At 38.5% G+C, this 13336-nt stretch overlaps 1 protein-coding gene across 20 annotated transcripts in view; it reads right to left on the bottom strand.

Moving 5' to 3' along the window:
- The window catches only part of PTK2 (protein tyrosine kinase 2), a 404029-nt gene that overhangs the window by 229538 nt on the left and 161155 nt on the right, over nt 1–13336 (bottom strand). For 19 of the 20 annotated variants that reach the window (XR_013178148.1, XM_077166685.1, XM_077166687.1 and 16 more), the window contains one exon: nt 5044–5210. The exons of the other annotated variant lie outside the window; for it this stretch is intronic. Coding sequence is in view for 18 of the 19 variants with exons in the window: in XM_077166685.1 (XP_077022800.1) it covers nt 5044–5210 (167 nt within the window). In the remaining variant the exon portion in view is untranslated. The remainder of the gene's footprint in view (nt 1–5043; nt 5211–13336) is intronic. 20 annotated transcript variants of the gene reach the window in all.

Genomic DNA, 13336 nt, shown 5'->3' with positions numbered 1-13336 from the left:
ATGATAGAGGGAATATATGAAAAAGCCACAGCTAATATCATCCTCAATGGGGAAAAATTGAAAACTTTCCCCCTAAGATCAGGAACAAGACAAGGATGTCCACTATCACCACTATTATTCAACATTGTGTTGGAGGTTCTAGCCAGAGCAATTAGACAAGAAAAAGAAATACAAGGCATCAAAATTGGAAAGGAAGAAGTAAAACTATCACTGTTTGCAGACGATATGATACTATACGTCGAAAACCCAGAAAAATCCACAACAAAACTACTAGAGCTAACAAATGAGTACAGCAAAGTAGCAGGTTACAAGATCAACATTCAAAAATCTGTAGCATTTCTATACACTAGCAATGAACAAGCTGAGGGGGAAATCAAGAAACGAACCCCATTTACAATTGCAACTAAAAGAATAAAATACCTAGGAATAAATTTAACTAAAGAGACTAAAAACCTATATAAAGAAAACTACAAAAAACTGTTAAAAGAAATCACAGAAGACCTAAATAGATGGAAGGGCATACCGTGTTCATGGATTGGAAGACTAAATATAGTTAAGATGTCAATCCTACCTAAATTGATTTACAGATTCAATGCAATACCAATCAAAATCCCAACAACTTATTTTTCAGAAATAGAAAAACCAATAAGCAAATTTATCTGGAAGGGCAGGGTGCCTCGAATTGCTAAAAACATCTTGAGGAAAAAAAACGAAGTTGGAGGTCTCGCACTGCCTGACTTTAAGGCATATTATGAAGCCACAGTGATCAAAACAGCATGGTATTGGCATAAAGATAGATACATCGACCAATGGAATCGAATAGAGTGCTCAGATACAGACCCTCCCATCTATCGATAGACATTTGATCTTTGATAAGGCAGTCAAGCCAACTCACCTGGGACAGAACAGTCTCTTCAATAAATGGTGCCTAGAGAACTGGATATCCATACGTAAAAGAATGAAAGAAGACCCATATCTCACATCTTATACAAAAGTTAACTCAAAATGGATCAAAGATCTAAACATTAGGTCTAAGACCATAAAACAGTTAGAGGAAAATGTAGGGAGATATCTTATGAATCTTACAACTGGAGGCGGTTTTATGGACCTTAAACCTAAAGCAAGAGCACTGAAGAAAGAAATGAATAAATGGGAGCTCCTCAAAATTGAACACTTTTGTGCATCAAAGAACTTCATCAAGAAAGTAGAAAGACAGCCTACACAATGGGAGATAACATTTGGAAATGACATATCAGATAAAGGTCTAGTATCCAGAATATATAAAGAGATTGTTCAACTCAACAACAAAAAGACAGCCAACCCAATTACAAAATGGGAAAAAGACACCTACCAGAAGAGGAAATACGGATGGCCAAGAGGCACATGAAGAGATGCTCAATGTCCCTGGCCATTAGAGAAATGCAAATCAAAACCACAATGAGATATCATCTCACACCCACCAGAATGGCCATTATCAACAAAACAGAAAATGACAAGTGCTGGAGAGGATGCGGAGAAAGAGGCACGCTTATCCACTGTTGGTGGGAACGTCAAATGGTGCAACCACTGTGGAAGGCAGTTTGGCGGTTCCTCAAAAAGCTGAATATAGAATTGCCATACGACCCAGCAATACCATTGCTAGGTATCTACTCAAAGGACTTAAGGGCAAAGACACAAACGGACATTTGCACACCAATGTTTATAGCAGCGTTATTTACAATTGCAAAGAGATGGAAACAGCCAAAATGTCCATCAACAGACGAGTGGCTAAACAAACTGTGGTATATACATACGATGGAATATTATGCAGCTTTAAGACAAGATAAACTTATGAAGCATGTAATAACATGGATGGACCTAGAGAATATTATGCTGAGTGAGTCTAGCCAAAAACTAAAGGACAAATACTGTATGGTCCCACTGATGTGAACGGACATTCGAGAATAAACTTGAAATATGTCCTTGGTAACAGAGTCCAGCAGGAGTTAGAAACAGGGTAAGATAATGGGTAATTGAAGCTGAAGGGATACAGACTGTGCAACAGGACTAGATATAAAAACTCAAAAATGGACAGCACAATAATACCTAATTGTAATGTAATCATGTTAAAACACTGAATGAAGCTGCATCTGAGCTATAGGGTTTTTTTTTTTTTTATTTACTATTATTACTACTTTTATTTCTTTTCTCTATATTAACATTTTATATCTTTTTTTGTTGTGTTGCTAGTTCCTCTAAACTGATGCAAATGTACTAAGAAACGATGATCATGCATCTATGTGATGATGTTAAGAATTACTGAGTGCATATGTAGAATGGTATGATTTCTAAATGTTGGGTTAATTTCTTTTTTTTTTTTCTTTCCGTTAATAAAAAACAAAAAAAACAGTTAGAGGAAAATGTAGGGAGATATCTTATGAATCTTACAATGGGAGGCGGTTTTATGGACCTTAAACCTAAAGCAAGAGCACTGAAGAAAGAAATGAATAAATGGGAGCTCCTCAAAATTAAACACTTTTGTGCATCAAAGAACTTCATCAAGAAAGTAGAAAGACAGCCTACACAATGGGAGATAATATTTGGAAATGACATATCAGATAAAGGTCTAGTATCCAGAATTTATAAAGAGATTGTTCAACTCAACAACAAAAAGACAGCCAACCCAATTACAAAATGGGAAAAAGACTTGAACAGACACCTCTCAGAAGAGGAAATACAAATGGCCAAAAAGCACATGAAGAGATGCTCAATGTCCCTGGCCATTAGAGAAATGCAAATCAAAACCACAATGAGATATCATCTCACACCCACCAGAATGGCCATTATCAACAAAACAGAAAATGACAAGTGCTGGAGAGGATGCGGAGAAAGAGGCACGCTTATCCACTGTTGGTGGGAACGTCAAATGGTGCAACCACTGTGGAAGGCAGTTTGGCGGTTCCTCAAAAAGCTGAATATAGAATTGCCATACGACCCAGCAATACCATTGCTAGGTATCTACTCAAAGGACTTAAGGGCAAAGACACAAACGGACATTTGCACACCAATGTTTATAGCAGCGTTATTTACAATTGCAAAGAGATGGAAACAGCCAAAATGTCCATCAACAGACGAGTGGCTAAACAAACTGTGGTATATACATACGATGGAATATTATGCAGCTTTAAGACAGGATAAAATTATGAAGCATGTAATAACATGGATGGACCTAGAGAACACTATGCTGAGTGAGTCTAGCCAAAAACTAAAGGACAAATACTGTATGGTTCCACTGATGTGAACGGACATTTGAGAATAAACTTGGAATATGTCATTGGTAACAGAGTCCAGCAGGAGTTAGAAACAGGGTAAGATAATGGGTAATTGGAGCTGATGGGATACAGACTGTGCAACAGGACTAGATACAAAAACTCAAAAATGGACAGCACAATAATACCTAATTGTAAAGTAATCATGTTAAAACACTGAATGAAGCTGCATCTGAGCTATAGGGTTTTTTTTTGTTTGGTTTTTTTTTTTTTACTATTATTATTACTTTTATTTTTTTCTCTATATTAACATTCTATATCTTTTTCGGTTGTGTTGCTAGTTCTTCTAAACCGATGCAAATGTACTAAGAAACGATGATCATGCATCTATGTGATGATGTTAAGAATTACTGATTGCATATGTAGAATGGTATGATTTCTAAATGTTGGGTTAATTTCTTTTTTTCCGTTAATTAATGATAAAAAAAAAAGGATAAAATCAAAGCCTCTGAGTTGGGACACTGAGATTCAACAAGCGTTTTACTGAGCACTTACTACAGGCAAAGCACCATGTTAAGAATATCATCTGATGTGGTTAAATCTGAATGTCCATATATATTAAGAAGATGAACTGTGTCAAATAAAATATCTGCAGGCATTTTTAACTAACTTTAGAATATCCTTAACTAATTTTATAACATTTACTTACTTGACTAAATAATTGTAGGTCACATCTTTTGTAGCCACTGAAATAAGTCAACCTACGAACATTTTCAAAGAGCATCTGTCAGCTATTTGATAAATTTGAAAATACAACTGTATTTCTTTGTTAAAAAATGTAACTGGAATAAGACTTTATTCAGCTAAAGATTTATTCTCCTAACCATGTTTGTTTTTCTTTTAAAACATCTCTTGGATCTTCAGACTGAAAAGTTACTGACAATTGAATGATCTCTTCAATTGATAATCATCTTTATTTCTGTAGCTTTTTCTATAAAAATAAGGACACCTGTAGAGGAAGCCCCCCCCTCTTTTATTTTTGCATGGGCAGGCACCAGGAAACGAACCCAGGTCTCTGGCACAGCAGGCGAGAACTCTGCCGGTGAGCCAAGGTGGCCCACCCAGAAGCCCATTTTTATAAGTTATATTACTCTGGATAAGAATTTTAGATATATGATTTCCTGCTAACATCCTGGTTTCCATAATAGCAAAAATAAATGAATAAATTGGGACAGTACCAGAGAAAGGACAATCAGGAATTCTTTGAATTCACCTTAGTATAATTTCAGTTTCATTAATGTTAAGTACATGAGTCACTAAAAAATCACTTACTAATTTTAATGTTCTAAGTGAACATAAATACACATTCACTTTTTGAGGCACAGCTGTAGATTACAGGGCACAATAAAGTAAGTCATATAGCCTGCTAATAAGGTAATTAGGTGATATTTTCATGGGCACATCATCAAGTTTTAGCATACAAAAGAATGATAACATCAGAAAGTCAAAAGAATAAAAGGGTGAGTTCAAGTCAGAAGTGGAAACAAAGTAACACTGAAAAGAGAAGTGTGACTAGCATCACAGAAAGAAATCATATCAAGATTTAACGATGCCCCAAAGACAGACTAAACAGAAGTCTAGAAAAGATCACTGACAGGTAATTACTAGCCAACCTTATTTATACAGGCATAGTGATGATAATCAGTGTGAACATCAAGCACATTTACACATTCTCGTAAATGTTTTTCATAGGCACAAACAAACCAGTCACACCAAAGTAGGTTTGTAATCTTACTTCCACTCCTCTGGTGGGTGTGCAAGTTCATACTTCTCCCTCACATTGGAAACACCCATATCCAAATGGAGCCAGTGAACCTCCTCTGACCGCAGGTGACTGAGTCGGAATCCATAGCAGGCCACGTGCTTTACTTTGTGACTGTCCACTATCTTCTGAATGATGCCCTAAAACATACCCCCCACAAAAATGACTGTGTTATAAACTGAAAAAAAAAGTGTGCTAAAAAATAACGCAGTGTTCATTTCTTTTAATTATTAGAAATCTTTTGTAAAAGAGTATCAAGTTAAATCAATTCCTAATTTTATTTAGGAATATTATCTCAAATAGTATTTTTTATGAATGAGGAAAAGTTTTTAGGGAACACGGAAAGATATTCTTCCCTTTCTTTATTGACAAACAAGGCATGCAAACTTAAAAATACATTTGTGCATCTCCACCTTGGCATCATCTCCCAACCTGTCAAAGCTCAACAGCTATCCTATGGTTACCTCATTTTCTGAGGACTACACCCAAGCACAGGATTATACTTTCTATACTAAGGAAATCATACTGTTTGAGACCAGGCTGCAACCCTAATATCATTTTGAAGAAACATACACTGAAGAACACTTAAGGCTGTTTTTGATATTACAGAAGATACATGAAAAGTTACTTAAATACAGACTTAATCAGTTTACTTTTTGCCCTCTACAGGTTATTAAGGAATTACTTCAATACACATTCTAAAATATCGCACCATCCCAAATTTAATGCTTTCTAATATATGTGGTCCCATGAAGTCAGAGGAGATGAAGGTAATCTTTTAATGAGGTTATCAGGGAAAGCCCCCTAGAGAGGGTGAAATTTTTCCTTGGGCTTTAGAAATCTGAGTGTCAAAACTGATTCTTGTTCTGTGCCTCTACAGCTGTCTGTAAATAGGCAGTGCATACAGGAGATTCCCTTGTGTACAGTTCAGAAACCATGATCTCCCCTTACATCAGGGAAAACTGATCACAACCCACTGCAATCTTTCAATCTTCCCGGCAATTATAATGAAATTTTTTTTGTAAATGATACTAGTATTAAAATAAAAGTGTCTGTCAAAGAAAATAACACTCTCAAAGAAAATCATCACTAATTTTTAAAAATTAGCAATGAAATGAAGCTATGATACAACTTAGAATATAAGGCATCTTAAAAGTCCCCACATCAACTGATAGTTTCTTCATCATGGCACGCTTGCTGTGGGCGAAGCATTGTGCTGTTGATAATACCACAAAAGCTGTTGCTAGACTGCACTTGTCAGAAAAGGTCAAGAATGTCAGAAAAGTTGAGAATGACAAAAGTTCCCTCAAGGCCCAGTGGGCAGCTCCCAGAGCACAGCATGGGCCCTGCCTGTGGGCTCCAGTGCCAGGCACGTGCCTGCCTCTCCTGTAAACTAAGTAGGCCAAGTGGCAGTTGGCCCCCTTTCAAACCACTGAATTCCCACAACAAGGCTACCCAGCAAGCACAGAGGAAGTGAGAAGAATGGGGCACAGGGTAGGACTAAATGTGGTATCAGTGAGAAAGCAGGAACAGAGGCCCAGGATGGAAGAACCAATGTGCTTCTTCACGGATGAAAAGGATGCCTATCACGCACATAATGTTCAGGCTTCTTGATCCAAGGCCTAGAATTCCCACAGGACCTCTATGAATGAGGACGCAGGCTGCGCCCTACAGGACGGCGCCCAACTAGAGGGCCTAAGGGGAGCCAAAATCCAGTCCACGTTCCAGTTTTTATGTCTTGCATTCTGGGATGGGTGGGTAGCCAAGAGGAAGGGGCATCTTTTGCTAATTCTCTCAAAGCTATTTCTGCAGCTTCTCCTTGTCAACACACAAATCCCTGAGCTGCAACAGACTGGACTGGCGCCTCTTTCAAGCTCCTACAAAAGAACTTTTGTCTCCCTGTCCCAGCTCTGCCAGTTCAGTAAAGTGCACACCAACACCAGCTTACCCTTGCTAAACACAGATCTGATCACGTCACAGCTCACTGCTACTACAGTGTCAGGGCAGCCTTCTTTCCGTGAGAGCTGCAGGGCACATCTGTCTCAGTTCCCTCGTGCTCCTCTCCTTCCATGTGCAGGCACAGAGGTAAGGCAGAGCAGGACAAAAGGCACTCCTTAAACTTGTATTGCCATCATTAACACCTTAGGGTAAATCCTCCCTTCTGTAGGGAGCCTGCCCTGGTGACCCCATGCCAAGGTTACCTTCATCTCCTTCAAACAACAGGGCATACAGTGGAGCCCATCTGCAGAGAACCAATATTAAGAACTGTGGTGTTTCATGGGGAAAAGCACGTTCCTAATCCTGAAGGTCTGTGAGTAAACAGAATTTTGGTCATGTCACTTGAGCACATTGTCTAAAGAGTTACTTAGACCCAGAAGGATTTTGAGTTTGGGTTTTCCGAAATAAAGGACTCTCATACTGTGGCTATCTTCATGGCTAAATAAAACCGAAACTTTCACTCTCTATCAAAAAATTAAAAGCCATAAATACATAGAAATCATCTTTTGTTTAATTTTTGTTTTTCATTATGCTTTCGAATTTTGTCCTATTTCTCATTCTCTATACCCTTCTACATTTCATTTCTAACTCAATTTGGATAGCAATCAGCACTATTATATGATACATAAGTACTTATATCTTAGTGCTTAAATATATATACTCAATTACTTAACAAAGAATTACAACTTTGAGAACAAAATATTTAGTTTGAATAATTCAAGAAATGACTTTGAAAACTAAGTAGTGCTGAAAGCTTATGCTCCTTAACTCAGAAGCACTTGGGTGCTGCTATGCAGTTATAGGGGGCAAATGAGTAAACAGACATCTTCCTGTCAGGAAGGGGCTCACATCGGTGAGAAGGAGGTAGGAGAGAAGACTAGTTTAATGCAAAGTGGATGGCACCTGTCCGCTCTCAAATTCTATGACCTGTGTGTCTATTCTAGTCAAAAATCTTCAATGGAACAAACACTTAACAGAAAAGACTTTTAAATTTATGAGAAGATGCCCAGCCTCACTCACTGTGCAGGCTTGTTTAGACACTTATCCAAAGTGATTCAACGAGTTCCTATGGGGTGGTCATGCACACAGCTGACAGGATGGGTGCACAACTGGACTCACGCAACGCTGCTCAGGGAAGTGACAGGAGAAATAGCCCAACTGCCCACTAACAGGGAACAGGTTAATTAATTGATAATAAATCCTTACAAAGGAATATTCTAGAGCTAGCAAAAAGAATAAAGTGTATCTGGATGTTCTGTTAGGCAACCATCTCACCAAGATTACTTAAGTGGGCAAATAACACAATGTACCAAACAGTTGTAGGACACTATGATTTCCCGTGTAACACACACACCCACATGTACACATACATGCACATGAGTACACATACACAGTATTCCTAGAATATATACATGTAGAAAAGCGATGGTCTCTGGGGACCAATAGTGGGACAAGGGTTAAATATGCCACTAAAAGTAGATGAATTAAATTTAAATTTCTCATCTCGGCTTTAAAGAGTCATGACAATCTAATCCTTTAATACCCCAAACAAAACCAGACTATTCTGAAATCTCCCATTTCTTCGTTTATCTCATATCACAGGCTTTAGAATTATATGACTTTCTAGATTAAATTCTCATAGTAGACATCTTTGATAAGGAATTATTTTTAGAGTTGAAAATAAAGTCAATGTCCTTGTCATGCTTATCTATTATCAACACACGGCAGTGCGTATATCCAGCTATTTCACTACTGAAGGATAGTTATTTTTCTTTTGATAATTACATACAAACTGCCCACAACAAAATTCTACCAATTATATCTGAAATACATATATATATAAAAGACTTGCCCTTCATCCTATGTTAGTATTAGATAAAAATCTATCGCCCACAACAAAATTCTACCAATTATATCTGAAATATATATATATATATATATATATATATATATAAGACTTGCCCTTCATCCTATATTAGTATTGGATAAAAATCTATCTTTAAAAATTTTATAATTTGACCCAAAAAGGGGCACATTTCACAGCTGTTACTATAATTTACAATTCCCTGATTACAACTAGTGAGATATGGCTGTAATTTTGTTCATTTCTGTGAGTACTTTTATGAATTTTCTTGGTCCGACTAAGGTGAAATGAACTTTCCATTTCAGTTGTGTGCCCATTCCTTGCTGGTCATCCATCCATAAATTCAATGATCGTCTACAGTACCCACAAGGCGCATGGCACAGGAGAAAGAATGATGGATAAGATGCCATTCTTACCCTCAAAGTCTGCAGTCTAGTAGGAGAAACACATGAATATGTGCACGACAGGATTAACTGGCCTGCAGGGAGAGTGGAGGGGAGGAGAATAGGACCAGAATGGCTTATTTGATACTTTTAGCTATCTCCTCATAGGCCATTTTCAAGATTTCTCTATACAAAAGGAGATATCTGAGGCCACATGTTTTGTTCTCAACCCTGATCTGCTTAGAATTACCAAGCGTAATCATCACAAATGGCTATGAACCACCAATATCCCATGGTTCTTTTTCTCAATGTGTTTCTTTCAGATGCTTTCTATTAGAAAACCAACAGATTCCTACCTTCTTTGATGGTACCTTGTTCTCCTACGAGTCTATCACCATTCAGTTATCAAAAACAGGGTCCAGAAATCCAAATTCTGTTTTTTAACACACCTCATGCATCTTTTCTTGATTCAGTAGCAAATTATGAGTTCTCCTAAAACTCCTCCAAGACAAAGAATGCCCTTTGTCTCCTGACGGCCCCCAGTCACTGTATCAATTTCCCGTAGCTGCTGTAACAAATTCATGGCTGCTGTAACAAATTACCATAAATTTATGGCTTAAAACAATGCCATTTGTTAACTTCCAGTTCTATAGTTCAGAAGGCTGAAATGGGACACAGTGGGCTAAAATACAGGTTTAAGCAGGCAAGCATCCCTTTGTGAAGGAAACTGGTTCACAGCCCTTTCCAGCTTCTAGAAGCTTCCTGCATTACTTGGCTTAAGGCATTTTCCTCTATGCTTAAAGCCAGTGACCCAGCATCTCTCTCATTCTTCTTGTCTTACATCTCTCTGACTGAAGGCTGAAAGGACTCATGATCTCTCTATCTCAAGGTCCCGAATCTTGACCACATCTGAGAGAATCCTCTGCCATGTAAGGCGGCATCTGCCCAGTTTCTCATAATTAGGATATGGGCATCTCCAAGGGCCCTTATTCTGCCTACCATGGTCACCATCTCTGAGGTTTTGGTGAGAAAATTCTGTCTCAGGTCCTGAGATCACATGTTCTCCTGTTACATTATACTTTTGATCCCATCTGTCTCTTTAAGTTTATCTTTCTAGCTTTCTTCCTAAATTATATTCTGTTATGTAAAGAAATAGTTTAATTTGTTAAGACCTCTTTAGTCCTTTCCAGCACCCAAATACTCTGAACCCATAGTAATCAGCATTCAAGCTTTCTAATGCTCACTCACCTGATTCCTCCATCAGAGAGAAGAGCTTATCTTTATAACACACATAGAGCTTCAACAAACAAAACCTAACAATGACCACTGAAGACCCGAGGATTTGTCCTCTTGAAGAGCAAATCCTCCAGGCAATTGTTGATGCCTGAAAGATTACCTTCCCCTACAACTACCAGTCATTCTTAGCACAAGCCAGTCTGTTTCCACAAACTGACATGATTCTGAGCACATGGCTCCAACTTCTACAAACTCAGAGTTCAAAAAGTTTATGCACTTTCTTCTCAAATCAGAAGGCTGATTTTAAATTGATCAGATTTGTACTTTCCACTGCTATTCTTCCCTCCACCAGGTTGGAAACAATAACTAGTAATAATACTCCAACCAAGTACAACATTCTTTCAAGCAAACCACACAGAATGAGTTATTTAACTTATTTACTATTACAGGTTCAGATAATGAAGTTAATCTTTCCCTGATAATTTATGAGGGCTAATGAAAACTGAAGCTGTGCTATTTATAACAGTCCAATGCACTTTATTAGTGAAATTTTAAAATGCTTTCAACATGACAAGAATATTGTCAAAGAAGTCAATCATTATTTAGTTCCTTATCAGTTTTATATTGTACCTGCCCAGAGTTTGTGTTATTGAACGAACTGTCCTAGGCCTTATAATTTTTAAAAAATAAACTAGGAATTATAACCAAGAAGTTAGGATTTAAGGGATGATTATGATTAATGAATCATTAAACAGATATTCCTTTTTACTTTTTGGTAGAGTAGACAGAGGGGAATATCTGAAATCTCTGAACTGTAATCCAGCTGCCTTGATCTCTGATAATGATTGTAAAGCCTTTATCATGCGCCCCTGTGATTGTAAAACCCTGTGATTATAAAACAAGTGTAAAACCTTAACTTGTACCTACTTATCCAGTTTTTTGGTTAAGAGTCTTATGATCACTGAAGACAGACACTAATGTTTATTAATGAAGGGTCTTGGGTCAGCCCAGAACTAATGTACCCCAAATCCAAAGTTATCCTGATAACCAAAGCTGGCCTAACCAAAATAGGCCCACTTGACATGCACAGTAGCTTAGACTTTAACTTATAAGTCACCTATAACTCATTATCATACTAAAAATCACACCCATCATCATATTAAGGCCGTTATGTTCTTACATACGTTCTATGACTAAACATTAATCAATCTGTACACACTCAGTAATTAGGTCACATCTAATTGCATCATCTGGGGCCACTGTGCTCATTATTCTAAAACCTGCACACCACATGGGTTAATACTATAAAATTATCAGAATTACTGCAGTTTGGGGAGACAGATTTTTGGGCCGATAGGCCATCGTCTCTCTTGCTTCATGCCTAGCAATAAATTCTTTCTCTCTTTGAAATATGGTGTCTCAGGAGTTGGTCATTGAGTGCACTGGGCAAAGAAATCACTGCCTTGGTCCAGTAACAGAATGAAGGGTTGACAGATATACCAGTCAAGCAAGGTACAGTTTTGGATAGAGATAACCTCTGATTCTCCATTCAATTTCTTTTTGCTTATTAGTCTATTATGGCTTTTTACTTCTGCAACAAATTTTCCTAATCTGTATTTCTCTTCAGCACAAACTGAGCACACTGTGCACCTGCCTGGTCATGTTCAGGTCACAGACAAGACTATGCAGGTGAAAGGCTCCTAGGGCGATGCAGTTGCCCAAGACAGTCTAGTGGACGAAAGTAGGTAAGACATGAGCAAGTCAAGCTCAGGGACAACAAGTAATCTGAACAGAACAGGGATGGGAGAAGACAGATGGCGGGGATAGGGAACTAGAACTGGGTGGAAATGAAAGGCAGAGGGAGAGAAGGGTGTGAGGATAGGAGGGTGGAGATCACAGAGGTCCTTGTTGGCCCACAGGAAGAATCTGGCATTTTTCTCTGAAAGAAATGGGAGCCCCCTGGGCAGGAGCAGGGGGGTGAGGTGGGGGGATGCTGAGTTGAACAAATAACTGATTCGATGTCTGGCCTCCAAGAGAAAGAGCTCCAGGAGGCAGAAAGAAAAATGAGTGGCTGGTAGGACAGAAGATCACAGGGCATCATGGGGAAGGGAAGCATCCTTTTGAAGGACCGGAAGGTGATTGATTCTAAAGGAGATGGGAACCCCTGGGGGGCTGAGTGGGGAGGGGGGCGGAGGTCAACATTGCAATAGGATTCTTCTCATTGGTCTACTGAGAGTTGACCTAAGGGGACAAATAAGCAAGGGTGTCAGTTAAGAAACCAGGGGACAATGCAGATGAAGGTGACAGTAGCAGTAGCAGTGGTGGTGGCGGAGGCCACAAGAAACCCATGGATTGTAGACATATTTTGGAGAAAATGCTGACAGGATTAGCTAATGTACTGCATATGGGGTATGAGCAAAAGAGGAGTGAAAGAGGATTTCCCAGGGATCTAGGTACTGAAAAGAAGAGGTAAATATCAGACTGAAGCACCAGAAGTGTAAGAGGTGGAAAGACAGAATTGGGCTATGCATACATGCTAGCGGTGGGGAATTTGTGAAATTTCTCACTTGTTGGAGGTTTAAGAAAGGAGAAGGTGTGAAACAGTTCTCTAGGAGACTGGGACTAAGGAAAATATAGGACACCTGAGTGACATTTGGGTCACGCACTTAGAAAGAACCAAACAAAACATGGGGATAAGGTGTGGAGTAGGCAGAGAATTGGATTAAACCAGGTTTGCTGCTCTCAGAGGCTGTGAAGATATATAAAGAGGGTAAAGGAGACAGCA

This window comes from Tamandua tetradactyla, chromosome 6 (genome assembly GCF_023851605.1).
Source record: "Tamandua tetradactyla isolate mTamTet1 chromosome 6, mTamTet1.pri, whole genome shotgun sequence".
In the NCBI taxonomy this organism is placed as follows: Eukaryota; Metazoa; Chordata; class Mammalia; order Pilosa; family Myrmecophagidae; genus Tamandua; species Tamandua tetradactyla.
The sequence above is the reverse complement of the archived record's forward strand: the minus strand, read 5'-3'. Positions and strand labels throughout refer to the sequence as shown.